The sequence below is a fragment of the Electrophorus electricus genome, chromosome 5, assembly GCF_041902795.1.
Source record: "Electrophorus electricus isolate QZ-2024a chromosome 5, ASM4190279v1, whole genome shotgun sequence".
NCBI classification, from domain to species: Eukaryota; Metazoa; Chordata; class Actinopteri; order Gymnotiformes; family Gymnotidae; genus Electrophorus; species Electrophorus electricus.
This window is the reverse complement of record NC_137501.1, coordinates 13,562,285-13,590,122: the sequence shown is the minus strand read 5'-3', so window position 1 is coordinate 13,590,122 and position 27,838 is coordinate 13,562,285. Positions and strand designations below refer to the sequence as shown.

The 27,838-nt window shown below is 46.2% G+C and overlaps 1 protein-coding gene across 7 annotated transcripts; it reads right to left on the bottom strand.

Moving 5' to 3' along the window:
- Window positions 1-209: 209 nt before the first annotated feature.
- pcm1 (pericentriolar material 1) lies at window positions 210-27,838 on the bottom strand. 7 transcript variants are annotated; one of them, XM_035529696.2, is made up of 40 exons: window positions 27,658-27,838; window positions 26,225-26,343; window positions 25,788-26,033; window positions 25,135-25,443; window positions 24,216-24,386; window positions 18,008-18,133; window positions 15,838-15,991; window positions 15,441-15,550; window positions 15,028-15,259; window positions 14,751-14,871; window positions 14,449-14,640; window positions 14,053-14,216; window positions 13,586-13,818; window positions 11,579-11,697; window positions 11,235-11,364; window positions 10,964-11,128; window positions 10,676-10,839; window positions 10,293-10,496; window positions 9,916-10,180; window positions 8,896-9,041; window positions 8,539-8,735; window positions 8,211-8,376; window positions 6,868-7,160; window positions 6,484-6,654; window positions 5,920-5,976; window positions 5,166-5,338; window positions 4,920-5,051; window positions 4,407-4,539; window positions 4,015-4,158; window positions 3,780-3,877; window positions 3,468-3,602; window positions 3,177-3,362; window positions 2,868-2,927; window positions 2,396-2,537; window positions 2,146-2,288; window positions 1,993-2,050; window positions 1,672-1,877; window positions 1,348-1,440; window positions 1,137-1,263; window positions 210-958 (listed from the first exon to the last, which is right to left on the bottom strand). In XM_035529696.2, the coding sequence occupies exons 2-40, from the start codon at window positions 26,324-26,326 to the stop codon at window positions 933-935; spliced, it is 6,093 nt and encodes a 2,030-aa protein (XP_035385589.2). In that variant the 5' UTR covers window positions 26,327-26,343; window positions 27,658-27,838; the 3' UTR covers window positions 210-932. The 7 variants fall into 7 exon arrangements, with proteins under 7 accessions (XP_035385589.2, XP_035385591.2, XP_035385592.2 ...); XM_035529698.2 differs by having other exon boundaries at window positions 6,868-7,136; XM_035529699.2 differs by having other exon boundaries at window positions 8,211-8,337.

Below are 27,838 nucleotides of genomic sequence, written 5' to 3'. Positions count from 1 at the left end.
GCTCCAGAAGGTCCTGCTGCGACTCGTGGGGCTGATGACGCGCACTCGCATTTACAGACACGGAGGAAGGCGCGCTCACAGCCAGCGGTTTACGTCCTTATCAATGCACCTTCCACAGTGATCAGAAAACTTGGCTTTGCATGAACAGCGCATGAACACCAGTGTCAGGACAAGCTCGAGCTATCCATAGACAAAACAGTCGGGCTAGCTTTGGAGGGAAAAAGTAAAAATCAGTGTTTTATTTGTTATTCTTAAACCCTCAGCAGAAACATTGAATTCATTACATGAAAACCGAACCAGGGGAGAGAACCCAAATCACTGAAAAGCTGATATTAAATTATAAGAAAAGTAAAAACAAAAGAGTAAAGACGTGCCTTTAAAACAGCGCATTACGGCTGAAAGACTAGACAGGACACAGAAGCTAGTCTTCAGCCAGTGTGAGGGCTGAGCAGCAGACATTTCAGATCACTTATTTCAAATTAACTGTTAGTTGAATCAATGTTCTGAATTACTTGGGATGAGAGGGGTCTGGCCATAACCCTTGAGTCTAGTCTGTTTTTATAGGTCTAAATTAATGAAGTGGCCAGAGAGAATTACAGCAAACCAAAACCATGTTTAAGACCAGATGCGGCGGTCTGAAGTAGTTTCCAATGTAGGGCATGGCTTGGGGAGGGGGTGGAGCCAAAGAGTTCAGAGGCTCCAGAAGAGATAAAACCATTCCTCTTTCAAACATGGCATCCTGTATCCACTCTAAAACATCAACATAAAACCCAACTCAGGCGTATATGTCGTGTGAATGGTTAGAACAAGCCGAGAAAACGTCATGGAAACATCCTGCATCAGCAAGGACTAATGTGAACTCTGGAAGAATTAAATAACATTGTTTCAACATAACACAAAAGGTGCTGCAGCTTTAGTGTCACCAACACCGTTCATGCACTCTGGGCTCCAATGGCTTCTGCAGACAAATGCAAAGAAAACATTTCATGTATACACTGTAAATGAAAAATAACATTCTACAAATAATTTTAAAGTTTCAGCACTTCACACCGTGTTATGGCAGAGTTATGCGTTCTAGCTACTCTCTGTAGGAGAGTGCAGCGTTTCTGGACTGCTGTGTGAAGGTGTGTAGTTACCGGGCTCTTTGAGAGCATGTGCGCTACCCACGAGGTCAGACAGTCCATCATCCACATTTCTATTCAGGATCTCCACAGTTAGATTATTGTTCCTCTGTTCAGCAGAGATCTGCTTACACAGCTCTTCCTGAAGGAACACACACAGAGAAGCTGTTTCTCCAGCTGACTGACCTTAACTGTCTACTAGGCACACAGCAACAGTGTGACTGACCTCACACATGACTGACAGCTGAAGAGGGAGGTTTTCAACCTTTACAAAGTCCTCCTCATCAGACTTCTGACTGGTGTTTCCAGACCCAACATCCTAGATTTCAGAACACACACACACACACACACACACACACAGACACACACACACACACACACACACAGACACACACACACAGACACACACACACACACACACACACACACACACACGTCAGTGCCACCTACACTAGACAACCAATCCTACAGTCCATGGAATTCATTATCAGAACAATCATTTGTAAGAGATGTAGATAGAGAGAAATGAAAAAAGTGTGTGTGTTCATACATCAGCATTAACCATGACGGGAGAGTCTGTGTGAGGGCTGGCCGTAGCTGAACCCTGAGGACTCTCCTGTGTAGCAGGGGCATCTGGGCCCAGCAGGGCATCAGGGACAGTAGAATTCTCCGCATTCTCCTTTTCTGCCCCTGCCACCTCCTGCTCCTCCTCCGGAGACTCCACCACCTCTATGGACTCGGACTTTGTGCTTCTGCCTACAGGGTCAGAGAAAGAAAGAGAGAGAGTGTGTTGAACACAGTGTGAAGAGAAGTCAAAGCAATGCAAACATGTGGGGATGGGCAGGGGGTTTGTAGGACGACAACAACACACCCTCACTGCTCCCTCCGGGCTCCTGGTCCGTTCCGGGGTCCCCGTCCGCTACACTGCTCTGCAGAAACAGTCACAATGTCAACACTCGCACAGCATGAACAGAGCGCTGAGGGTGCGTTTGTTTCTCCATTCAGACAGACGGGAGTGGCTCACCTGCGCCTGCTCTGCCGGGCAGTCGGAAGCCAGCACGGAAGTCTGCACCCCCACGGGTCCAGCATCAAATTCCTCGTCTGCCTCATCCTCATCCTGTCCACTGCTGTAATTGTTCAACGGCTGCATCTCCTCTTTGGACAGACCTGAGACAGGCGGCTGTGTCAGTGATCACAAAGTTGATCGCTGCCTGTATGGCAGAGTGAGCAGCAGACGGGTGTTCAGTGTTATACACCACAACAGCTCCACTCACTTGTGGAGAGTGGCCGGCTTCCTGCTTCCTCTGCCTCTTCTTCCTCCTCTGAGGCGTGGCTGCTCTGTGCCTCCTCGTCGGTTGGCTCCATCTCCACCTCGACACGGGCAGAGAGCCCTCCCTGTTCAGTCTCGTTGTAGTGCTGCAGCATGCGCGCACACACACAAAATTGCACTCATTCACACAGCACTTTGGTTTCCTATAGTGACATTAGCAGGGTGCGTTAGGGGATTTTATACAACAATTAGCTCTGACCTCAACAGTTCTGATCCAACTGGTTAAGAATTGTGTGATAACCGTGGTGATATTCATGATAACAGCACAAACAAAACTGCATCACAAGGCTGATGCGTTACTAAGTAACCACTAACTTTACGCACCCAATCTGCAGCCCATTTGGTCAGACTGTGAAGGCGTGTGTGATCACAGACGCACATCAAATACTTAAACCTGTTAAACGAACACGACTTACCTTATCCTCTTCAAAGTATGACGGTGAGAAGGTCTTTTCTGCATCTTCAGATTTATTCGCCTAATGGAAAAACAGCTCTGGTCACAAAGCTGTTCAACAGGCCTGCTTACTTTAACCATCATTAACTATTCTTCATTTGAAACCAAATGGAAAACAAACTAACTTTTGCAACTTTTATGGGAAAAAGCATTAGAATCTCTTAACACTCATAGATAAATGTGGAGGCTCTAAACTCCACCCCCCTGCATGCACCACCCCCACCCACACCCACACAACGCCCCCCGCCCCCCCACCTCCATGAGGCGGTACCTCTGTGGCTGGAACATGTGCAGCCAGTGTGATGTCACTACGCTTCTTGGCACGGTGTGTGTTCTGGTCAATGTCCTGCATGAGTCTGAAAAAGGCCAGTTCGTTGAAGAGGATCTCAGAGATCTCCACCAGTAGGTCCTCACCGCAATCCTGCAGGGTACGGCCTGCAAACTTACTCAGAGAGTCCTACACACACACACACACACACACACACACACACACACACGTATTTTACACATACAGACACAGACATTAATTGTGTGTGTGTGCCTGAGAGTATATACAGGATACCTGTAAGATGCCCCCTAGCTGTCTGTGGAAGAAGCGCATGAACTCTTTGCTGTCGTCATTTTGCTGAGTCAGCGTGAGGACCATGCGTCTAACCGCTGTCAGCAGCTGTGGAGAACACACCTCTCCCATGTGCTCCTGAGACAAACACCAAGACAGGACGAGACCCTCTGAATTCAGCGACCACCCCCATCACCCCTGGTGAGCACTGGTCTAGAAACCAGACCCCAGTTCAGCCAGTGCACACCAGTGCTGCGTCATTTTCCGGCTGTACAGTTACGGGCGAGGGTTACTTCACCCAGGCAGACCCCTCACCTTCAGGAAGGGGATGACCTCAGTCATGATGGATTTGATCTGCCTGTCCAGTTGCTGTGTGTCAATCTGGGGACAACGTACGTCCATGGATGACTGGCCTACACACACACACACACACACACACACACACATTTAAGCTGTCCAAACACACCCCGTGACTGCAGCAGGACTCTGTGTGCAGAGTGTGTGAGGAGCAGCGTGCACTCTGGCCTATGAAAGCTGAACGCAGCGGTACCTTGTGAGAGAGCTGGAGAAGCAGCAGCTGTAGAAAGCTCAGCGTTACAGACAGGGGGGCCAGCAGCGTGCTCCGCCTTTAGTTTCATGCGCTCAAACTCCCGCATACGGGCCAGGGCTTTATCTAAATGAATCACAGTGTTACCTAGACAGCAAAGGAGAGGTGAGGGGGCGGGGCAGAGAGAGGGGGAGGGAGGGGTCATGAGAGGAACCGCGTTTCACCGAGGAGCGACAGGCCACAAACGAAACCCTGCAGATCATCAGACCAGAACAAGCAAGCATGACAGGCTTGAAGCCAGTCGAGCCCCGCCCCTCACACCCTGGCCACCGAAGCCCCGCCCCTCACACCCTGGCCTATAGGTCTAGAACGTAAATTCTTGGGTGTGCACCTACCAAGGTCGTCGCTGGCGAATGGCTCCAGGTTGGAGGAGGTGGACATCAGAGACTCGTCGTCTACTGAGTCCCCGTCTCCAGCTCTCTTCTGGCCCGAAGACGTTTTTACTCTCACGTCCTTCTCAGACACGTCCTACAAAACCACAGCACAGACCTCAGACACAGGAGCGAAGGACAATCACGGAGAATTTCTGAGCCTGAAATGTGTTTGGGGTTTAGGAGAGGTCTAGAAATTAAGAAATGAATTAATGTGATATGAATGGGTTTATTAACAAAACTGAAAAACGGCACATTGTACAGTAATAGTGAACAAAGAGCACATTCTCCTGTTTTATGTTTAGCTTTTTCTTCCTTTGGCTATTTTTTCACTCATTTTAATAAAATGGTGTTAGTTCATAACCTCTGATTCTTGTATTTATTGACCAAGTATTTTAAAATAAAGACACAAACAAGTGTGTGTGTGTGTGTGTGATATATATATATATATTTTTAAAAAGTGTGTGTGTTCCTCACATTATCTGAAGTGGCCAGACTTTCACTGGGAGTGAGTTCAGACTGTGAACCTGCTGCCCAAACTGCTGGCCCTAGTGACAACCCCTGGTCCTCGGCAACACTCTTCTCTGTCAGGTGCCTGGTGACGATATCCTGGACAGCACGAAATCATCCAAATCTCACATGCACCCCTCCATCACACACCCACCAACCCCTCCATCACACACACGCGCACGCGCGTTTTCTCAGGAGTTGGCGAGCCATTACCTGCAGCGAGTAGAGTGCCCTCTGGCGCAGGTAGTCGGTATTGAGCAACTGGAGCTCATGGAATAGCTCAATGAGGAAGTGCGGACGAGACTCGTTCTGAGAGATCAGGGTGGCCACCTCCGAGTAGATGGTCTCCCGCAGAGCCTCGAACAGGGAGAAGTCGCTGCTGGCGTCTACACATACACACACACACACACACACACACAGTTTCACGGAGGCTGTTCTACAATAGAAGGAAGGATCAACCAGCGAGCAGTCCTCAAAGGAAGACGACCCATAGGGTTTCCCGCTCTACCCTGCCTAGGGGCCCAGAGGCAGGGAGACGGTGTTCCCTTCACAGAGACAGGCCAACAGAAGAGCACAGTGAACTAACAAAACACTGCACCAGAGCACAACACTAAAGCAGTTCCACCTCACACCAGACTTTACACGCATGCCGTACAAGACGACTGAATACAAGACGACGAATGGTCATATTACGCATGTTTCACCATGCGTAATATGACCATTTTCTTGCATGCACTACTGTTTGCGTTTGTTGAAAAGTAGGTTGAAAACACCAAGGACAGGACAGGAATGGAAGTATTAGTTGTGCAACATGCATGGTGAGGTGACTGGCAGGTTTGAAGTCCAAACACACACACGGTGTTCAGGTTTCAAAACAAACAAACTCAAATAAGTTTAAGAAGTGTTTATGAAGTGGTGGGGCGGGGTGTGTAAGCCGTTAGCAGACTGTCATTGGGTGTAATATTACCTGGCGCTTCTGTGCATGCAATTCGGTTAGAGAGGAAGGGGGTTCTCCATGCATAAGCTGTGAGGAGACCAAAAACCAAAAACACAAATGAGGCAAAGACAGACAGAACAAGAGAGACCAAAAATAAACACAGACTCAGGATGGATAACCACACCGTGAGAGGAACTAGGAGGGCTCTAGGACCCCAAGGCTGGTTCACTGTAGCCAAAACGTGGCCCATGTATGTTAGTACAAGGTGAGGTCAGCATGCCAACAAGTAGGACACACACACACACCCACACACACACACACACCCACACCCACCCACCCACCCACCCTCAGCAGGCGCATCTGAATCTGCCTTTAATATTCAGACGCTCTAGGCATGTTAGACTGGATGTGACCGTAAAAAGAGGGTAGGTCTCAAGGAAAGCACCTCCTGCTGGTGAGGTTGTGAAGTGTAAAACTCACTGCTCTAAAACTGCAGATTGTTAACGAAGTGCTGACTAATGTGCATAAGGAAGGCAGTAGGGTCCCAGTATGGAAGTGCTGGCAAGTCGCCACGTTCTGGGACCACAGACAGACCTGAAGAGATGTCGTTGAGGTTACTATTCTTGGTTTTGCTGTCCAGTTTCTCCTGGGTGAGTTTGTCCAGGAGACTCTGGTTTGTCTCTCTGTGTCGGGCCTGGGACGGCCTCTGCCTGCCTCTTTCCATAGCGACCTCGGGGGCACTTGACAGGCTGTCGCTCTCCAGGCCTGGGGGGGGGGGGGGGGGGAGAGAAATCCATCAGAACCACCACTGAAATAATCAAGTATCCTGGGACATGGACAGTCAAACAAATCTGAACTGTATTTGTTTCTATTAGTTATGCTAATCTAAAAAAAACAACAAAAAAAAAACAAAAAACAAAGTTAAAAACTGGCATGCCAGTGAAGCTTATCAGTGTCTGGGGCAGTTTGCCCTCTCACCCGTGTTCTTGTGCCCCCTGCCCCTCCTGCGGCGACTCTTGGGGGTCTTGTCCCTGGCGGCCAGGCTGGCCTGTGCGGAGGCCTTCTGTCCGGGTCTGAAGACCTTGGTGATGGTGGTGGGGTCATTGCGGTCCGGCAGGCTGCTCAGGGAGTCATGGGAGTCTGGGACATACGACGGGGGTCGGCAGGCCGGAGACGAGGTGGGAGAGTCCGGCCGCGACTCGCTGCCTCGATCAGACTCGGCGCCACCAACCTGCTGGTTGCAGGCCCTGTTCAGAGAGGAGTTCAACCAGCTGAAGCCATGAGAAGAAGGAGGTAATGAGAGAGAGAACGAAGAGAAAAGGAGAGAGGGAGCGTGTGCATGAGAGAACAGGGGAGGGGGAAGGAAAAAAAAGAAAAAAGAGGGAGCAAAAGAAAAAGGGAGAAGGAGGGAAAGCATGCAAGAGAGCACGCCAGAGACATTACTGCCAAGTGCAGGGACCCGCCAGCCTCCCGACATCACACACCCTGAGGACGGGCCGCACGCGTCACACCGGCAGCTAGTGTCAGGCAGTGCGAGCGCAGGGCCGAGGAACGAGAGCGTGACGCGGGCGCGTTTTTACGAGCAGCGTCAGGGGCACTGCAAGTGGAGCACAGCAGGTACACAGAGATGCCGGGTTAGGCGTGCCGCTGCGATATCCAATCAGAGTGACTCCCCTTTAAATGCGGAGTACGAGCCAGAGACACAGCGCCGTGGCAGCAGACAGGCAGGAACTGCAGCGTAAACCAAAACTCACAAAACAAAACAGCACTGCTGCTGTTACGGCAGTGATGATAAAGTTACACGTTTACATATTAATATAGGAATAATTAAGTTACATAATTTCCCATGTGTAATGGAATACCAACTGTCTGATTCACATTTAGTCACCAGTTTTTCTCAAATAAGTAATGAAATAATTTGTGTTTAGTCAGTAACTGGGAAAGAATTTAGTGGGGCAACGTTTGTGGTCAAAATCCTGTAGTGTGTCTGTGTGTGTGTGATGACAGCAGAATGAAGGAGGGACTAGGATATGTGCTGGTTTAACCCAAAATGAGTTCAAAAGCACCACTGTAGTGACTGAGTTTAAAAACCACGACAGCCTTTTGCTCAGGGGACGTTTACTTCTGTCCCCCAGATTACCGCAGGGCAATAAACGCGGGTGATCCTCACAAACTCAGTGGCATTGGGTGGCTTTACTGCCCCACCGCAGCCACGAAATCACAGCCTTGAGAGTCCAAGACTCCAGACTGCACGATAAAGTGGCTCAGCAGTGTGTGCCTGTGTGCGTTTGTTACCACTGGTCAGTGTGTGTGTTCTTTACCGCTGGTCGGTGTTGTTGAGCGGCGTTCTCTGGATAGGAGGGGGAAAACTCATGTACTCAGTTTTCAGGGACATGTTGGGGTCGTGCAGGGGAGGCTGAGGCGGATTCGGACTGGACTGCTGCACCTCTGAACCCAGCGGAGGGAAGAGAGGAGAAAAGTTAAAACCTAGAGAGAGAGAATGAATAAAAAAGTTGTCGTTATAAGCAGTAGAGAAACACTGCCTGACATTTCATATTTAAGCAAAAGAAGATAAATGAGTCTGGGGAGAGAGAGAGAGAGAGAGAGAGAGACGCTCACGCGCACGCACGCGCACGCACGCACACGCACCAGCGGAGAGTGGGGAGAAGTTTGTGATTCCAGGCATGCCGAGAGTGTTGAGGGCAGGGAAGGGCAGGAACAGCGAGGAAGACACGGAATCTTCCGCCACTTTCTGATGCTCCTGTTGCCTCGACGATGAGGACGACTGCTGTTGCTGCCCTGCCAACTGCTGCTGTCGTAGGAGCTCATTGAGGACTTGCTTTAGCCTGCTCACAAATAAAACAAAAGTGTGTGTGTGCACGCGCGCGTGCCTGTGGACGTTGTTCTGTTGCCAGGCAAGCTGTGTGTAGCGCTGGTTGAGCTGGGATGTGTGTGTGTGTGTGTGTGTGTGTGTGTGTGTGTGTGTGTGTGTGTGTGTGTGTGTACCTGTGGACATTGTTCTGTTGCCAGGCAAGCTGTGTGTAGCACTGGTTGAGCTGGAACATGATGAGGGGCACCTGCGGGGCACCCAGGTTACTCGGCAACATGTTGTATGGGCCTGTCAACACGGACTGTAGCATGCATGACAGAGTCTGCAGACACACACACACACACACACAAAAACAAACATTTTAAGAAATCAGAGGACAAATTCAGATTTTAATCAAACTGGAGGTGCACAGAGGGGTTCAAGCTCATTTCTGAAGGATTTGTACTTGTTCACCAACACTAGTTATCCAAAATTGTACACACAGCACAATGATCATTCAGGATTCAGACTGAAGTAGACACTTGGAACAAGACATCCATTCACATCCAGGCTTATTTGTGCATCATTTAGGTTCCATTTCAGCTCATCTAATACAGAAGAAAATGTCAAAAAAACAGCTTTTATTTTTGGTGATCATCCAGTGATTTGCGATACAAACATAGTAGTCCACACTAGCAGCCACTAAACCACCTCTCAGCTTCCAGCCCATAACTGTACCCAAACAACCCTACATAAACGTCAGCTAAAATAAGCCCCTTCCTTTCCATGATGTCCAAACGTATTGGCGATCAAATTATTCACTAAAAACACAATATCCATGATGGCACTCTCTTATCTAATAGGTGTGAACGAGCGTCACTCAATGAAAAAAGCTCTTTAGGGCCCAACAAAACGACGGAATCTAAAAGAGGTTAGAAGTATTCCTGGGTCGACAGCTATGTGAGTAACGTCCATTTTGTGATAAGTAAAGGCCTGCTTATTGTGCGTTAGGAACGTGTTTTTGTGCAGAGAGATGAGCAAATAAACAGCTTTACTAGCTTCCATATATTTTTAAAATGTGTCGCGCAGTTGCTTTGATGGTAATTGAATTTTCTATGACAAAATCTGGTTCTCTTATACCGGAAGCACGTTTTAAAAGGACAGGCACGATTGTTGTGGAAATTTAGCAAAAAAACCACGGTGTATTCAGTACTGACCTGCTGGTCCTGCAGCAGCGTCTGGCACATGGCCGTGCTGAAGTCCAGCTGTTTTTGCAGCTGCGTGACCTGCTCCTGCCAGGTGGTGTGTGCAGGGCCCTCTGAGGCTGAGAGGTCAGCCGGCCAGCGCAGGTTCTCCTGCCGCCTGGCCCCACCCCCAGGTGGCACCCTCTCCCTCTCACCCGGCTGATGGTGCTGTGGACGAGGGCGAGGTCTTGCCCCGTGGGGTGGGGCACGTCCAGCCGTCTCTCCTGCTGTCTTCACACTGGGCGGGTTTGGGGGAGTAAGAATGTGATTCCCTCACATTTTTTTTGTGTGTGTGTGTGTGTGTGTGTGTGTGTGTGTGTGTGTGTGTGCGCGCATATAGGCACGAGTACCCGTCTGTGTTTTTCCTGTTGCTGGCCACAGGGTATTTCCTGGTGGGGTAGGCATGGACCTCATCACCAGAGGTAGTCTCTTCTCCCTCATCTTCAGCTTCCTCCTCTTCCTCTGCCCCAAGCTCAGACGGGGAGTCATCATCATCATCATCATCATCACCCCCCAGTGGGCACTGGGTGGATCCGCCCCAAGTCGCCATGGTTCTGACGAAATCAACAAATCACATATCCATTAATAATCACTTTACCTTCATGACAAAAAAACAAAAGAGAAAATCAGTAATCAGTCAAACCAGTAACCATAAGCTCTATATAGATTTTAAAAAGAAGGAACTGCTCAAACCACATGTGTGCACTTGTGTGTGTACATTTGCACATGGTACCTGTCATCACGGTTAAAGCTGCATGCAGTGTGAATATCTGCCCTGTAGGGGGTGTCGGTGAGCGTGCTCCTCCTCTGCTGCTCAGCCATGAGACTCTCCAGGTGCTTCCGCCGTTGCCTCAGCTCCTCACGCAACACCTGGTGCCTCCGCATCTCAGACCACAGCTGAGAGAGAGAGAGAGAGAGCAAAAAAAGAAAAAAAATACAGGGGTCAGCAGAGATGGAGAAAGAGGGCCAGAGTCTCCAGGTCCTAAGGAGAGCAGCCACAGAGACACCTGCCACGACGCACCTCGTTGTCGGTGACTGCAATGGGCGTGGGCTCCGTGGTGGGCTTGAGTAGGGCACTGTCGGCCTTGGCCGAGGAAGACGATGGTAGAGGGGCAGGGGCTGGAGTAGAGGCCGCAGCAGGGAGCTGCTTCAGCACCTGGGCGCTGGCGCTGCTGGAGACGGAAGACTGAGGGGAGAGGAGGACAACAGGCCGCAGTCATATTGCTGCTCATCGGGAAGGTGTGTGTGTGTGTGTGTGTGTGTGTGTGAGAGTGAGAGTGTGAGAGAGATACCTGTAGGTCAGGGCAGGCCCACTGCAGGTCTTGTATTTTGTCCTGGATCTCCATCAGTCTGCGTCTCTCCTCATGAAGCTGTTTGAGCTCCTCCTGTTGCTGTCTCAACCTCTCCTCATATAGCTTCTCCCTGTTACACACACACACACACACACACACAGCTGAGAGGGTGGAGTCTAGCCCATGTCCTAGGTATGACTGACTTTAAAACATAATGAACCACCACAGCTGTAGATGTTCTTTTCCCAAAGAAAATTTAGATTAGGCAGAATGAGGGCAACAGAGACTGCAGAACACACACTGAACACTGAGGGAAGAACAATGCAGGACACACACACACACACCTGGCCTTATCAGAGAGGGAGAGCTCTCTCTTGGCTTTTGGTGCCGTTTCTCTGGCGTTGTTGGGAGGCTGCTGCAATCCTTCATCCTCATTGGCTGCTGTAGCATCCGTGTCATCACTCTGCAGAAAGACACACCCACACATTAAAAGCTATTAAACATGACAAAACATCAAATATCATTGTATATAATTCAGTAGATCAGTGTGCGCACGTGCATGCGCGCGCATACACACACACACACACACACACACACACACACACACACAGAACCCTATTAACCCTTCCAGAACCTTATTCTCCATGCCAGGCATGACTGGGAAAGCAACATCGACGCTTTAAATCTCAGGACTGATGCCAACATTGCACAATCTGAGTGAATTTTATTTTTAATTTTTCAGTTTTGCATTCTTGAACAGTCACACAAGTGTGAGTAAAATTAAAGTGAATAATGTGATGACCAGCTGCTCACCAATAGGGTTCCTCAAATTTACTAGCCATGACATGTCAGCCACCAGATGGCAGTGGAGAGCCAGCGTCACCTGGGGTCCTAATCTACCAGGCTTTGAGGAGAAGGAGCCAAAGACTGCTCGTAGGCAGCCGGTTTCGGAATATTGTCTTCAGAGTATGAATATACCCCCACAGCAGTGACATGTGAACATGTTTTGGGGTTAACTCTAACCCTCGCACACATTTTTTGCTCCACTGAGCCCAAACCCCCCACAGTGGTTTGTTGCGGCACCACTGGGAGATGTGTCACACTGCTGGGGTAATGAGTCTTTGTGCAAAAACTCACATCAAAAACACTCAACAGAAACTATTTTCCAACAGGAGCAAGTACCCTTGATCATTTCAGTTGAGCCAATGAGCTGCTCAGGAGAGGGGGTAGGATCTTCTAAGTGTGTTCAAATGTAAAAAGTGTGCTTTTGGTTTCATGGTGGCTTGTAACTTTAATCTTTATATCTAAAATACTGTCTCATCTGTATTTCACTTTACTAAGAAAAACACTGCTAATAACCTCCTTTATGAGTGTCGATATTTGTATACTTGGATGTTGATTTGCTGCTAGTCCTGTTAGTAGTGCAACTCCTGTATCTACTGTGTGAGTGACCATGGCTGAGTGCTGCAGAGCTGAACCACAGCTAGCAACAGAAGGTCACCTTCAGCCTCTGGTTTTGGGACACCTCAAAATTCTCATTTCTCATGTCCTGAAGCAAACTGCAGACACTGGCCACTTTCCAGGATGTATGTAGGTCACGCGGGACACGCACTGTACGGTCCTCAGCGGGACACACTGTGCAGTCCTCAGGGACGAACCGTGCTGGTGCACGTGCTCATGCATGAAAAATCACTATTGCCATGGGCAAAAACTAGCAGACATGAACAATATTTAAACACACATAAATGACATTACAGGAAGAGCAACATTAGAAACGTTAGAAACCAGGGCATGAGGTGATCTCATGTCACCATTACACACAGTAACAGCCAACATGTGACCCATTGGGGTGAATCCAGGAAGGGAATAAATCTGATTTTCAACCCATCATTTCAGAGTACCGTTCAGCAGACGTTTTACCGACCAGCTGACCGGCCTCTCTGTGAAAGCAGGCTTTTACTGGTTTGAAATGATACTGGGATTTGAAAGGTTTTTAATTACAGGCCATGAAACTAACCGGCTTCTTTACGAAAGCTAAGTCACTCCATTTATTCAGTTAAGAACAATCATTTGGAGGAAGGATTAAAAAAGAAAGATAAGATAAACAAAAAAAAGAGGAGTGGGGGGGTATGGATTGGACACGTGTTTGTGGAGATTACGTTAAGCATTTGTATTAAATAAAAATCGCAAACCATCGGTGGTCAAAACCTCGACAAAACACACTGGCACTGTAATCGAGATCTGATCTGAGGTCAGGACCACACACACCAGCGTGTCCCTCACCACGCTCACCCCACCTAAATAAGGGCGGCTGCTAAGCAACCGGCCGTGTCAACCAATCGGCCACCGACCTGCACCATGGCGACGAGCTCCTGGAGCTGCCGGAGCTTCTGTTTGGCGGTGTGGAGCCGGTGCACTTTCTGGGCAAACTCGGCGTCCTCGGCAATGCTGCATCGGGGGCTGGAACCCGAGACCGAGCTGTCCCCGCGGCCCCGCCGCCCAGCCTCTTCCTCCTCCAAACCTTCATCATCGTCATTCCCGTCCTTGGCGACGGGGTACGGCCCATCTCGGTTATACTGGCACTCTGTAAAAGGACAGGAAAGCCGAGACCGAAGCACAGTGGGCAAGATGACGTGACATGGTTATGAGGAGTATTTTTTTACCGATTATGACAACACAGGCACAGCACGTAAACAAGCAAATACATACAGTACGCACGACACCGACACACACACACACACACACACACACACACACACGAGAAATAAAGGAGAGCGAGCGAAGGACGCTGTGAGCTTAAAAAGGTAGGCGAGCTGACCGACGGCAGAGGACGCATTGCGGCTCCGCAGGTTGGCCACACAGCGGTTGTTGATCTCGCGCTCGGAGTTCAGACGCCCGTCTCTGTTGTTCGAGCCACTGCAAGTGTTGGTCAGAGTGTTCATGTCCATCCAACTCCCCGCGGCCTGGGGCTGAGCCGGGTTCCTGAAACACACACAATTCAGTCATTTTATCTGCGCATGGAATCAATAGTTTACCTGCTTTTAAGGAACATTTCACAAAAACTATCCAAAAATAGAAAATCAGGACATTCAAATTTAATTAAAATAAAACATTTGCAAGACCCAGGAGAGACCAAGTCTCTCTAACCCTGAACGCACAAGCTTTAACGCAATCGTTACTCGACAGCGCTCCAGATGTCCTGTTCCTGCTGTACCTGATGTTCCTGACAGGTTCCCGGTTCTCCTGCTCAGAGTCAAACATGGCCTCGAAGAGCGAGCCGTCTTCCGTCTCCTCGTCCTCGTGCTCGTTCACGTTGACGGCATCCACCATCATGTCCGAGGTCTGCTCGTAGTACTGGACCAGTTCCCTCAGCTCGTTCAGACGCTTGTGCACCTCCTTCAGCTTCCTACAGGGGGACGGAGAGACAGAGACATAATGAAAGAAGGAAAAACAGCAGCACAAGGCGTTTCGGGTCCGGCGGTCTTTGTTCCATTAGACGCGCCCGTGTTGGAGCACCTGAGTTTGTCTGCGGGGTGACCGGCGTCGTCGCAGGAGGAAGGGGGATCGGGCCTGGCAGCGCATGCACCGCTCGCCTCACGGACCATGGCGCACGCACCGCGCCGAGAAGCACCACGACCTGTGCACGCGCACACACAAACAAACAATCTAAGGAAAACAAGAAATACAACCAATTGGAAAAAACAAACCTAATGTTACTTTCCACATTGTAGCAGGAATTAGGCATAAATGCGTGCGGTCCCTCTACAGTCAGATTAAAGTGCGTGCAGCATACAGGAGCTGTTGTTGAGGGTCTGATCCCGCAGTGACTGCAGCTCCTGCAGGATCTTGTCCATGGTCTGCTTCTTGTCCTGGAGCTCCTGGAGCTTGGTGAGCTTGACACCAGCAGGGGACGCAGCAGCAGCAGCAGAGAGCCCCCGGGGATTGTGGGTAGTGCGAGAGCGGCTCACCTCTCTGGAGAGAGAGAGGCTCTCTGCCTGACGTCTGTTATCAGGAACCGGCTGTGACTGACCAAGACGACATATGACAATGAGGAAGTAGCATTCGTGTGTACACACACACAAAAATAAATAAATACATTTTTTTTAATGTTTATATATATATATATATATATATATATATATATATATATATATATATATATATATATATATATATATATATATGCGCGCACGCATGAGTGTGTACCTGAGAGTCATGTAGTTGATTGTGGAAGCGTCGGATTAGGTCATTGAGTTCGTCATTGAGTTCAGAAGTAATACTGATGCCTGATACACTTCCTGTAGTCTCTGTCACAACTGACACACAAACAAGTATAAATATAAATGAAAACACGCACACACAGTTTGAAGTTGTAGAGGGTTGCATCACTAAGACCAGGCCATTCTTGCTATAAATGAAAATTTAAGTGTATGTGTGTGAGACCTGTGTCGTCTACAGCAGTCATGGCCAGCAGTGCAGCCTGTCGGCCCTGCGGTGCTCTAAGCTCTGTGTGTGTGTGTGTGTGTGTGTGTGTGTGTGTGTGTGTGTGTGTGTGTGAGAGAGTGTGTGTGTGTGTGTGTGTGTGTGTGAGAGAGAGAGAGACCTGTGTCATCTACAGCAGCCATGGCCAGCAGTGCAGCCTGTCGGCCCTGCAGTGCTCTCAGCTGTTCTTGCTGCTGCAACATCTTTTGCAGGAGGTCGTGCTGCTTCCGCAGGTTCTCCAACTCCTCCTTCTGCCCCACTGGCACCTCACAGCCCTGAGAGAGAGAGAGAAAGAGAGAGAGAGAGAAAGAGAGAGAGCAAACAGAAACAGGTGGATAAAAAAAGAGAGAAAGAGGGACTGCAAACTACTATTCCTACTATAGCTCAAACAAAAAGCATGCATGTCAACCAAACATGGAGTTGCGCCTCTTACAGACGCAGTCAGCACACAGGCATAGTTGAGACTATGGTTGTACACACAGTGTTTGAATAAACTGCACTGCCCTTTCAGTCCAAGCTTGGGCTTAAACTGGTTTATGGAAAACAGCCATTATAAGCTTTATACTGGGGAAATGCTCCTCCCTCATCCCCCCTCAGTCAGTTTATTTCTATTATTACATGTGTTCAAGCAGCTCACAAAACAGATATACTTATTTTAGATCGGCGTGTTTTATTGACATTCTCTACGGCGTCGGTGTGCATAAATGTTTTTTTATTTATTCCACACCAGACTTCCAAATTTCAACCACATTAGTGCTGGCTGACCACAAAGTGGCGCTCTAACAGAACGTCACGTAACGCCTAAAGCTCATCGCTTCTGCTCCTCCCCCGTCTCTGTGCTCAGCAGAGGACGCGCACCCCGACCACACAACTAAGTGTTACAAAACCGTGTCAAATAATTCTCTGCCGGTCATGTAGGGGACATCACTGGAGACCCAGACTTCGAAAAGGTGAGGAGTCTACAGATCACAGCTCACACACCGTGTGTGTGATTACATGACAGAGTCAGGACACACAAACACTGCTTTCAATTAGCAATGAGCTGTATAACACGGAAAACTGCTAAACAAAAACAAGCCAACAGTTTTAAAAGGAAATTGCCACTTGATAGAGAGCAAAAATGAATATGATTTGGAAGGGCCTTTAGTTATCACCAAGATGCTTGTATTATATTCACTCAGGAATATTAAAACATTTATTTATCGAGTGTCTGAGAAAAGCATACAGCAATACCCTGAAAATTCGCGCTTCGGAATCTGCGGCTTCATGAATTCGCGCATTTTTTCCTTGGAACCTGACATTAAAAATTTGCCGTTTATCGCAAATGTATCGTGTTACACACACAAAGCTATTTTATTTGCATTTTCTGGAAACCATAAGATGCCTCCCAAATGCCCTGCACATTCTAAAGCTTCTGGCAAGGAAGTTAAGAGGCCAAAGGATACTATGGCAGTCCAGAAGAAGGTGGAATTGTTGGATATGCTTTGTGAAAAGAACAACTTCACGGATGTAGCCCGCCAATACAGCATCAATGAAAGTACGGTACACTACATTCAGAAGAACGAAGCGGCCATTAGGTGTACCAACGGAAGAAAGCACAGAACCACAATGTTCCTCACAAGGGCCAAAAAAAGCCAGAAAGAAACCCCACCAGAAGATACGGCTCCTGTAGTAGAGCCAGAAGATGAGCCAAAAGAATCATCTACTTTTACCTGTACAATTTTAAAGGGTGATGTAAATTATAACTTTTTAAATGGACTTGAAGTGTTTTGGGGATATATTTAGGGTTTAACATACGAAGATAGGTCTTTATAGGCTTTTGTTAGTTATCCGTCCAAAATCTGCGCACTTTCAAAATTCCCGGGAGTTCTAGGAATGTAACCCCTGCGAATTTCAGGGTATTGCTGAACACCTAGTTCCCAGCTAATAAACGCCTCCGCAAATCAGCACTTGATCTGAACCATCTACGCGTGCAGGCCTGGCTGTTCTTCAGAACTGATGTCACTCCACAGACTACAAGCACTACTAACATCACATATTACAGCAAGGAGAGCGTCCCTGTAAAGGACGGTTCAGGAAGGCAGGCTGAAAAATAAAAGGCGTGAGGAGACAGCGTTTCCCTGAGCAGAGCTGAAACACGCTGTAAACGTCACGGAAGGGGGTAGTCTCTCTGACGTGGTCCCTGCTGCACGGGACAGGCCAGGAGGGCAGGAGGGGCATCGCGAGTGCTCCAGGCCGGGAGGGAGGGGCATCATGGGTGCTACTTGGGGGAAGGCATGGTGGGTACTCACGGTGGCATTGGAGGCTTCTGAACGCAGCTCTAAGTTCAGAGACGTGCTATCGGCCATGGAGCCAGAGCACACTGCCGAGTCCACCGTGGCACCTTCATCCTCCTCCTCCTCCTCTTCCTGTCTAGCCTGTGAAGTGGAGTGGGTTCAAAGAAGGGCAGAAGGACAGAGGCTAGAGCTAAGGCTGTCCCAGCACCTGACAGGTGAAGACGTGCCACTAGGCTCAATCCGTCTTGTAAACAAACACTGAATGCTAGTTCAGAAACACGACGCTCATGATGATGGTTACAGGCTAACGCTAACAGCACCAGCACTTCAGCTAGGTTAGCAGAGCAGAGAGGAGCTCCATCCCCAGTACAAGGTTACTGGTAATAGACTAATATGTGTGAACAGAACTTTGTTTACTCAGCCAAGCAAACTAAGCCCCTTACAGAAATCTCATTCTTTATTTTGACACCAGTGCTTATTTCCAGCTACCTAACAGCTAAAAAGCAAGCCATCAGACATGACAAGCCTGACTCTGAATCAAGCTTGGGGGGGGGGGGGGGGGAATCTGATCAGTTGTTCCAAAATAAACAACTGGGTGAAGCTGACCAATCCATTTAGACAACAGTGACTGTTCACTTATTAAATACAATTTATTTTTATATTACCTCATTTTATACAGACAATTTGAGTGCATGTATTCCTACAGAAATTGTCCAGATCACAGTGTCGTCATGTACATCATTCAGAATTGCCCTTTTGATGAAAATAAAATCATAAGAGACTTTAAAATACATTAAATGTAAAACTGAAATAGAAAATTGTTAGTAAAAATATCTACATATATCCAGATATACTGGTATTTGGCAATTTCCCTCTCTCCAATCCAATACTGGTTACAATTCCAAAACACCCACAATGTCCAGGCAAATGAAACAGATGTGAATTTACCCAATCCTCCACAATATATACGTACAGTTACTGAAAAAAGACAACTAGGCAAGCCTAGTTAAACCAGACTCAGAATGCCATCCATAACATTTAATCCAGTAACTAATGACTGTAATTTAATAATATTGTAATAACTTTGAGAGTACCAAGTTAACTGCTGTGAAGAATATTTGGTTAATAGTACACTGTATACTTGTCAGGTGTGTTCCACATACATTCCATTAATGACAACTGATGATAACGATTTACATGATGTATGATGTGATAACACACAAGACAACAGAGGTTCATGTCATGTTTATGCGCGTTTCAGCAATGGGGAAGCAAATCTGTTGTATAATCAGACCCAAACAACGCCGAAACAATTTTTCACCATTAACGACAATACCAACAAATTTCTTTGATCATTTTTTTGTTGTGTACTTTATAAGTGTTGTCAAAGCAAGTGTGAATTTACAACTTAACTGTAATGCCCTCTTTTAAGAAAATACTCAGACCTTGCTTTTTTCTAGCAAGTTCCATGCAAAACAGCTCAAAATAAACCAGCTTTCCTGGGAAGTATGACATGCATGTTTGAGCATCTCAAAAGGAAGTGCCCAGGTGTCGACTGTAAAGATTCTGCAGTAGCATGATAACTTCACATCCATAAGGACATTTAACGCAGCAGAGTCGGCAGCCAATTTGACAGAATAAGCCATCAGCTATGTTAATGCTACTGTTTAGTACATTACTAATAGTAGTCATTAGATAAGAATAGAGCTAATGTTAGCACAGTAACGAGGTTTTCACAAAGCGTTGCTTTACATCATCATACTAAACATAAATAAGATTAACAAACCAAGTTAAGACTGTTATTTGTTGATTGATGTGATCAAAAACACACACACAGGTGTGAAAAAGTGTTTGCCCCCTTCCTGATATCTTCTTTTTTTGCATGTGTCACACTTAAATGTTTCAGATCATCAAACAAATTTAGATATTGGACAAAGATAAGTAAACATGCAGTTTATAAATGAAGGTTTTTATTAAGGGGAAAAAAATCCAAACCTACATGGTCCTGTGTGAAAAAGTGATTGCCCCCTAAACCTAATAACTGGTTGGGCCACCCTTAGCAGCAACAACTGCAAACAAGCGTTTGCAATAACTGGCAGTCTTTTACAGCGCTGTGGAAGAATTTTGGCCCACTCATCTTTGCAAAATTGTTGTAATTTGGCCACATTTTAAGGTCATGCCACAGCATCTCAATCTGATTCAGGTCAGGACTTTGACTAGGCCACTCCACAGCCTTCATTTAGTTTTTCTTAAGCCATTCAGAGGTGGACTTGCTGGTGTGTTTTGGATCATTGTCCTGCTGCAGAACCCATGTGCGCTTCAGCTTGAGGTCACGAACAGATGGCTGGACAAATCCTTCAGGATTTTTTGGTAGACAGCAGAATTCATGGTTCCAGTTACCACAGCAAGTCTTCCAGGTCCGGAAGCAGCAAAACAGCCCCAGGAATCGCACTACTATCACCATATTTTACTGCTGGTATGAGGTTCCTTTTCTGAAACGCTGTTTTACTTTTACGCGAGATGTAATGGTTCATACACCTTCCAAAAAGTTCAGCTTTTGTCTCGTCATTCCACAGAGTAATTTCCCCAAAAGTCTTGGGATCATTAAGATGTTTTCTGGCAAAACTAAGACGAGCCTTTATGTTCTTTTTGCTCAGTAGCGGTTTTCATCTTGGAACTCTGCCGTGCAGGTCATTTTTGCCAGGTCTATTTCTTATGGTGGAGTCATGAACATTGACCTTAACTGAGGCAACTGAGGCCTGCAGTTCCTTGGATGTTGTTGTGGGGTCTTTTGTGATCTCTTGGATGAGTCGTCGCTGCGCTCTTGGGGTAAATTTGGTCAGCAGGCCACTCCTGGGAAGGTTCACCACTGTTCCGTGTTTTCGCCATTTGTGGATAATGGCTCTCACTGTGGGTCGCTGGAGTCCCAAAGCTTTAGCAATGGCTTTATAACCTTTTCCAAACTAATAGATATCAATTACTTTGTATCTCATTTGTTCCTGAATTTCTTTGGATCGCAGCATGCCATCTAGCTTTTGAGGATCTTTTGGTCTACTTCACTTTGTCAGGCAGGTCCTATTTAAATGATTTCTTGATTGAGAACAGGTGTGGCAGTAATCATGCCTGGGTGTGGCTAGAGAAATTGAACTCAGCTTTTCAAAGATGTGATAAATTAACTGTGGTTTATGTTTTAACCGGCGGAGGGGGTCAATCACTTTCACAGAGGGCCATGTAGGTTTGGATTTTTCCCCTGTGATAAAAACCTTCATTTAAAAACTGCATTTTGTGTTTCCTTCTGTTATCTTTGTCTAATATTTCAATTTGTTTGAGGATCTGAAACATTTAAGTGCGACATGCAAAAAAAATAAATAAATAAAAAATATATCAGGAAGGGGGCAAACACTTTCACACCACTAATTAAATACATTTTATATAATTAAAACAAATTATATATATATATATATATATATATATATATATATATATATATATATATTTATTAATTTTTTTACATATATAAAATTAGATACTTTTTTTTTTTTAATAGACCATCAGTTGTGTCCCCCACAGCTGAAAATATGAAACACATTAGATTAATAACAGTAATCCTCACTACAATGATACTACAATTAACAAGATGAAAAGCATGAACTGTTCATGAAAGTAATAATTATTCTTGGATCTAATCCACTCATACCTCTGATGATGCATTTAGATACATACCTAGCTAGTAAGATAGCGTACCAATGTGCTGAGACCTTTCATGGATTCTCATGACACTGATAACATAACAATAAAACATTGATTTGCCTGTCAGGTATATGAAGTAATGGTTCCGTCTCAAACAGAATTTCTAATGCCAAAACAGATTAGTTTATAAAATATTTCAAAAATGATTTTAGTTTATTGTCAAACTAAATTTATTCTTAAAATTAACTTTTTATTCTGGCCCTGACAAAATAGTTTGTTTCATTTAAGAAAAATAATGCAGCAGTTTCTCCACAACACTCCAGCTTTCTAAAGGAAGGACTACTGACGAAGAAAAAAATGTTTGTCTTGTAAACATTGCTGTGTGTTGACCCCCTCATTCTGGAACTCAGGTCATGGGTAGTTTTGCTGTTTTTAGAGAGGAGTAAACAAAATCTAAAATTTTAACGTCAGTAGTGGAATGTAAATTAGAAGATGCCAAGGCCAAGTAACAGGAAACAAACTCACACTTGCAATTGTTACAGTGTAGACTGCAACAGGGGAATGAAGATAATACATAATGTCAAACAGGATAATTGCAACATGGTTATCTAATGAAATTACTGAAACAGAAAGGCTAGTTAAAACAGATACAGGCCATGCAGTTCCTGCAGTCTTTTTCTTTGGGAAAGAGCTGTTCAGGGCAGGTGTGTTCCACTCAAACACTTGGTTCACGCTCAAGAGAAAACCCTAAATAAAATCATGCACACGAGTGGTTCTTCTGTGAAGCACATTGGCTAATAAAACATACAGAATTACGAGAATCCGCCAGACGAGTGTTGGATTGGACAAAGACTGTGATAAATCGAAAAGTCTGCATTCTCAGAGTAACATATTAAGGTTTTTCTTTTCAACATGAACATGAAAGTTTAAGTGGTGCAGTCATCATAAATCATGTTTACTAACGCTTACCATCTCAGTATGAATGTACACTAACGATAAACATATACGTTGAATTCAAGTAAAACTAAAATGTTTTCCAAGTGTCCCCCAGATTGGTATGTCACACCGTGGAATAAGAGCTTGCACAAACCTTCAAAACCCATTTCCAGGAAGTTAGACTTTTAATGATACCTTCCCATCTTGCAGCTGGAAGAACTTGTGTTGTAGCATCTGGCTTGTAAAATGAGCTTTAAGCTAGTTCAAGAAAACCCTTCTGGGTTAGCAGGCAGCATACTTTTTCAGCATCTGATAGCTTTACTGTTAGTGAATAGTGAAACATGCTAGTCTAGACTACAACACCGACCCCAGGCACACACTGTATTTAAATGTATGGATGTGCATTTTTATGTTTGAATGTATGGAGTTCTTCTAAATTGGATGAATATTCAAATGTAATTTTTTTTGACATTGTGTTAATTACAAATAAGTCTTAACGTAGTTTCTAAAAATGTTTAACGCAATGTGTATATCTTAGCTGGACAGTTAATATTACGGTTATATTAGCCAATGTGCGTTTCTATGTCTGATGGGGAAGAGATGCGATTTTAGAGTTATGAAGAGAGCAGACTGAAAAGACTTGCTGCATATACCCAGCAATTGACAACAACGATGATGATTTGGAGATCTGTCAATCACTACCACACCATTCTAATCTGTATGAAGCAGCAAAATGGACCCAAAGGCCAAAATCATCCAAAATTCACACAAGAATGTGAATTAAGTATTAAAATGCTCTTCAGTTCCTACTTGAGACCTTAAACCTACAGAAACAACATTAAAATGTGGCATATGTTGTGAGTTCACACCTTATAACTATTGACCAACATTTCTGGAGATGCTCTGTTTCTGGATAAGAAAACTAAAGTGAAGACCAAAAACAAGCAGAGCAAGAGAGAGCGCAAGAGCGCGAGAGAGAGAGAGCGCGCGAGAGAAAGTGTTGCCCTAGATAAAGCCACCACATTAGTCAAGTGCAGCTAATGAGACCAGAACAAACCTTTACCTAAACATCGCCTACTTCAGAATACTTCAAACCAACCTCCACCTAAACACCACCTACTTCAGAACATTTCCAAACAAACCTGTGGAATTACATGGCAAACTCTCAGCAGACCATGAAGGCTGCCCATAGAGCAGATCAAAGGATTAACACTGAGTGAGCAAAAGAACTGATATTTCAGACACACAACCAGAATCACTAATCAGCCAACTGCTACTGGATGACTGATAAGTTTGTTTTTTAAAAAACAAACTTATCATCAGATTCAATCCTCAGATTCTAATAAAGCATTAAACAGAGGAATACTGACTTGTTCCAATAGGAATTCAGCAATGACAGGAAATTCTATAAAAACAGCAATATAAACCACTGTTCATAATACAATACAAAAACACTATACACTCACTTTCAGGTAAAAACCAATACAAACATGTAGTGCACTGGCAATACATTACAGTACTGAAAGCACAAACATGTAACTGTAAGCATGCCGCGTTCAGATTAAAGGTGAGACAGGAAAGGTGTGTGTTCACTCACCAGCATCTTCTGCAGGAAGCGCAGGTAAGATTTCTCCTGCTCCTTCAGGTGGGCGATGAGGTGGGAGAGACGCTCAACGTTGGCAGGTACGTCATTCTTCTCCAGCAGGTCGTCCCTCATGGAGCTGGCCTTGCTGATGTATTCTCGAATCTGCACCAGTTTGCTCACCACCTGCACGGAGAAACACAGAGACTGGAGCAGCCTACATACACATGCTGCACTGATGGGCGGGAGAGAGGAGGGAGGGAGAGAGAAGGAAGGAGGAATGGAGAGAGCAAGCACATGAAAGGGGGAGAGAGGGAGGGAGGGAGGGAGGGCAAGAAAGAAATAGAGACACACAACAGAGGGAGGAAAGGACAAAGACAAAGATGAAAGGGAAACAATGAGAAATGGGGAGAGTGAAAGAGGGGTGAAAGGAAGAGTGAGAAGGTGAGAGGAGGAGGACAGGCAGGAGGATAAAGAGCGTGAGAGCACGCTGGGGAAGGAGAAAGCAACTGTGCCTGCTCTCCACATGGACGGTGGCGTATTTTTAAACTGGCCTAAATTCAGAGCAAAGGCATAGCCAACCTCACTCGCATCTGTGCTCTAGTTTCTGATCAGATCAAACCTCCATCTCCCTCTCCCTCTCACACAAGAAACTGCACTCTCACTAACAGGGCATTTTCATGACACACATTCATCAGCCACAATTTAGGATACTGCTGAGGTTAAAACTAAACGGCACTGAAATCTAATTTTTAGATTAGATTTTAGGTACTTTTTTTTTTTAACTGATACTCTGCCGCCTCAGGCAGCAGAGCATCCTAGTTGACCAACTTCTGCATATAGGAGCTTGTCTAGCAACCAAGCAGCTGTGATTCAATTCACCTATTAATTTAAAATAAAAAACACAGTGAGAAACAAATTACTGCCTCATCACCTGACTGCTATCGATGGTGGCCTCTGCTCCCCCTTGGTCCGCAGGGGGCCCAAAGGCCCGGTCCAGCCCGTACAGCTCCTTGGCAGAACCGGCTGGCACCGGGACGAAGAGATCCTTGGCTGGACTCTGCTTCTTGGTCTCCCTGGTACCAGGGGTGGAAGCGGCGGAGGCAGGGCCAAAGGGCTCTTTGCTCTTGTTAGTGTTCACATGCAGGGGAAGGAGATTGAAGGGTTTCTTGGCGTCAGACGACAGCTGTCGCTGGTTGTTGGCCGCAGTGACGCGGCCGTGGGAATCGCTGCCTATGCTTCTCTATAAGAGAAAAGTGACATTTCAGTTTTAAGGTCTGAATAAATGTACAGTTTAGCATGTTTATGTGGGTCACGGTTTTCATCCAGACCTGCATCACTAGGCTTCATTAACATCCAGGTCCTACAGAGGACCCACTCCCACAACACCCAGGAGTCATGTGACCACAGTGACATCATGAAGTCATGTGACTCACATTAACTGTCCAATGAACTACCAGTAACTAAAGCCCAGGATCAGGACTGGCTTTGAGGTTTGGAGTTGTGCACACTGCCTGGCCCGATATGTCCTGAGATCACACCCTCTGCCCCCAAGTGAACCCTGCGGTCCCCCACAGCAGCTCACACCTCATCCAGGTCGGCGAAGTTGATTCGCTGGCGCAGACGGTCAAGCTCAGCCTGGTCAGGCACGGACATCTGCGTAGTGTACTTGAGGTGTGGGAACGAGTGGGGCGTGCGGCCCCGCCTTCTACCCGCCCCCGGAGTCGACTCTGGAGAAATGTCATTGGTCAGCCGGCTCTCTGACATGGCTGACAGCTTTTTCCGGTTCTTCTCTGACGAGCGGTTGGGTTTTTTCTGCTGCATGCCCCAGTCCTGAGCACAAAGTCAGAAAACGATCGCAAGAGACCCACAAATAACCAATAGCACAAATAGCCTGAGCACAAATAGCACTGATTCCCACAAATAACCAATTGCAATCACAGTTGAGCAATCACAGGCATTACTAAGAGACCATGTAAGGCTGAGAAGTTGATTTTGTGTGTGTGTGTGCACGCACGAGATACCATATTATTTAGCCTGTCATCCAGGCTGCTGTTAGTGATGGTCCAGTTTTGCAATTCCTGCTCATCTGCAGTGTCATCAAACGGAGCTCCACCTGTTGCCATCTCAAATCACTCAGTATCTGCAGGAGACAACAGCAATCATACACACAGGGTTTACGCTGAGCAAACAAAGACTAAGCTGCCAAGTAACATCACATAAAACACCAAACACACAACAAAGCATGTCACCACAGCTTCAATTTAAAAAAACGAAAGAAAAAGAAATAAAGTGAAAGTAAATGTCAAACTCCAAAAATAGCAAAAATCGTTATACTATGAAATACAGAGTCGTTTGCTTCAAGGTCAATGATACTTACCACACAAGCCACAAGCGACCCTAGCTAGCTAAGTGTTCTTTGAGAAAATTAACTTGAGTTATGGCTACGACACAGTCAGCAGCAGACTGAACCACAGTTCGCTTTCAAAGCTTTGTTTGTTCAAGGGGAGGACCGCGGAGGACCCGCGTCTGTTAAACCTGACCCGCTCGATTTCCCGGCAAACCGTCAACAATCGCAACGCTCGTTTTGCTCAGAAGCTAACAGTTATTAGCTTTACAGCCAGTCAAGCATAGCGTTTTGGCTTGGCCCACAGAGGGGTTAGGGGATATCGAATTTCAACTGGGTTGCAAATTGTTTAGTCGATGTAGATATTAAGGCAAAACAAATATTTTGTTTTGTACCGTATACAACTTTCTGTTGCTTTGACGTAACGCGACGTTAGTTAATCAGCTAGCCAGCTAATGGTGACCTCGAGGAGGCGAGTACGAGACCCCGTCACCATAGTAACCTGTGGCCTGCGCGAAAGGGGCTCGCATTCCCCGGGAAAATGCAGGCTAACTAGATACGCTACCGCTAAGCTAAGATAGCCAAAACATCAGCGACTACGCAAACATACAGGACGGTCACAATTCGCTCTACATGCTAAGTGGATAGCATACACACTTACGTTAAAACAAATGTTTATTCCATTTTCTACCAATTGGGTTGTTATCTTAACAAGTAGTAGGCTAAATAAAAACACAAACACTACAAGCAGCACAGTGAGCTACATTTGTTAGATATGCTAGCGAGACATTGTTGCCTTGTAACTAATGACTATTAACTTAGCGTCAAGCTAGCTACTTAGCTAACTCGCTATTTCATAGTGAGTCAATTCCTTGTTTTAACATGAACAAGTTGTCGTAGCGTGCTGTGAACCAGATCACTCCAAATAACACAACACTAGCTAGCAAGCTAACCAACTGGCTTCCCCACCAGAAAGCACATTTTGTAAACTGTATAACGCATTTCTGTGTATGGAGAAATCCCACAGCTTGCTAGCCTACTTGTTTAGGTGGTCATTGTGACAGTTTGTTAGCTAGCTAGCAGGCTACACGTTGAAATATATGCTAGTACCTTCGATACTCGGTGCGTGCTTCGGCTGAATGTCGTGAACGACGGCGCATTACCGAGCAATTGCACAAGAACTTCAGATAATAATATTCCAGATTGCTGTTGGAATAACAGGCTTTATCTACTGAGTGACCGCTTCTCAATACGCAGCCATCTTTGTCCACAAATCCATACGGGAACGCGG

Coding starts and splice junctions, on each gene's coding strand:
- pcm1 (XM_035529696.2), bottom strand. CDS start 26,326: ATGGCAACAGGTGGAGCTCCGTTTGATGACACTGCAGATGAGCAGGAA. Junction 3,603..3,779: donor AGGTCATCCCCTTCCTGAAG/GTGAGGGGTCTG, acceptor TGTTTGTCTCAG/GAGCACATGGGAGAGGTGTG. Junction 2,289..2,395: donor AAGCCGGCCACTCTCCACAA/GTGAGTGGAGCT, acceptor CGCCTGTCTCAG/GTCTGTCCAAAGAGGAGATG.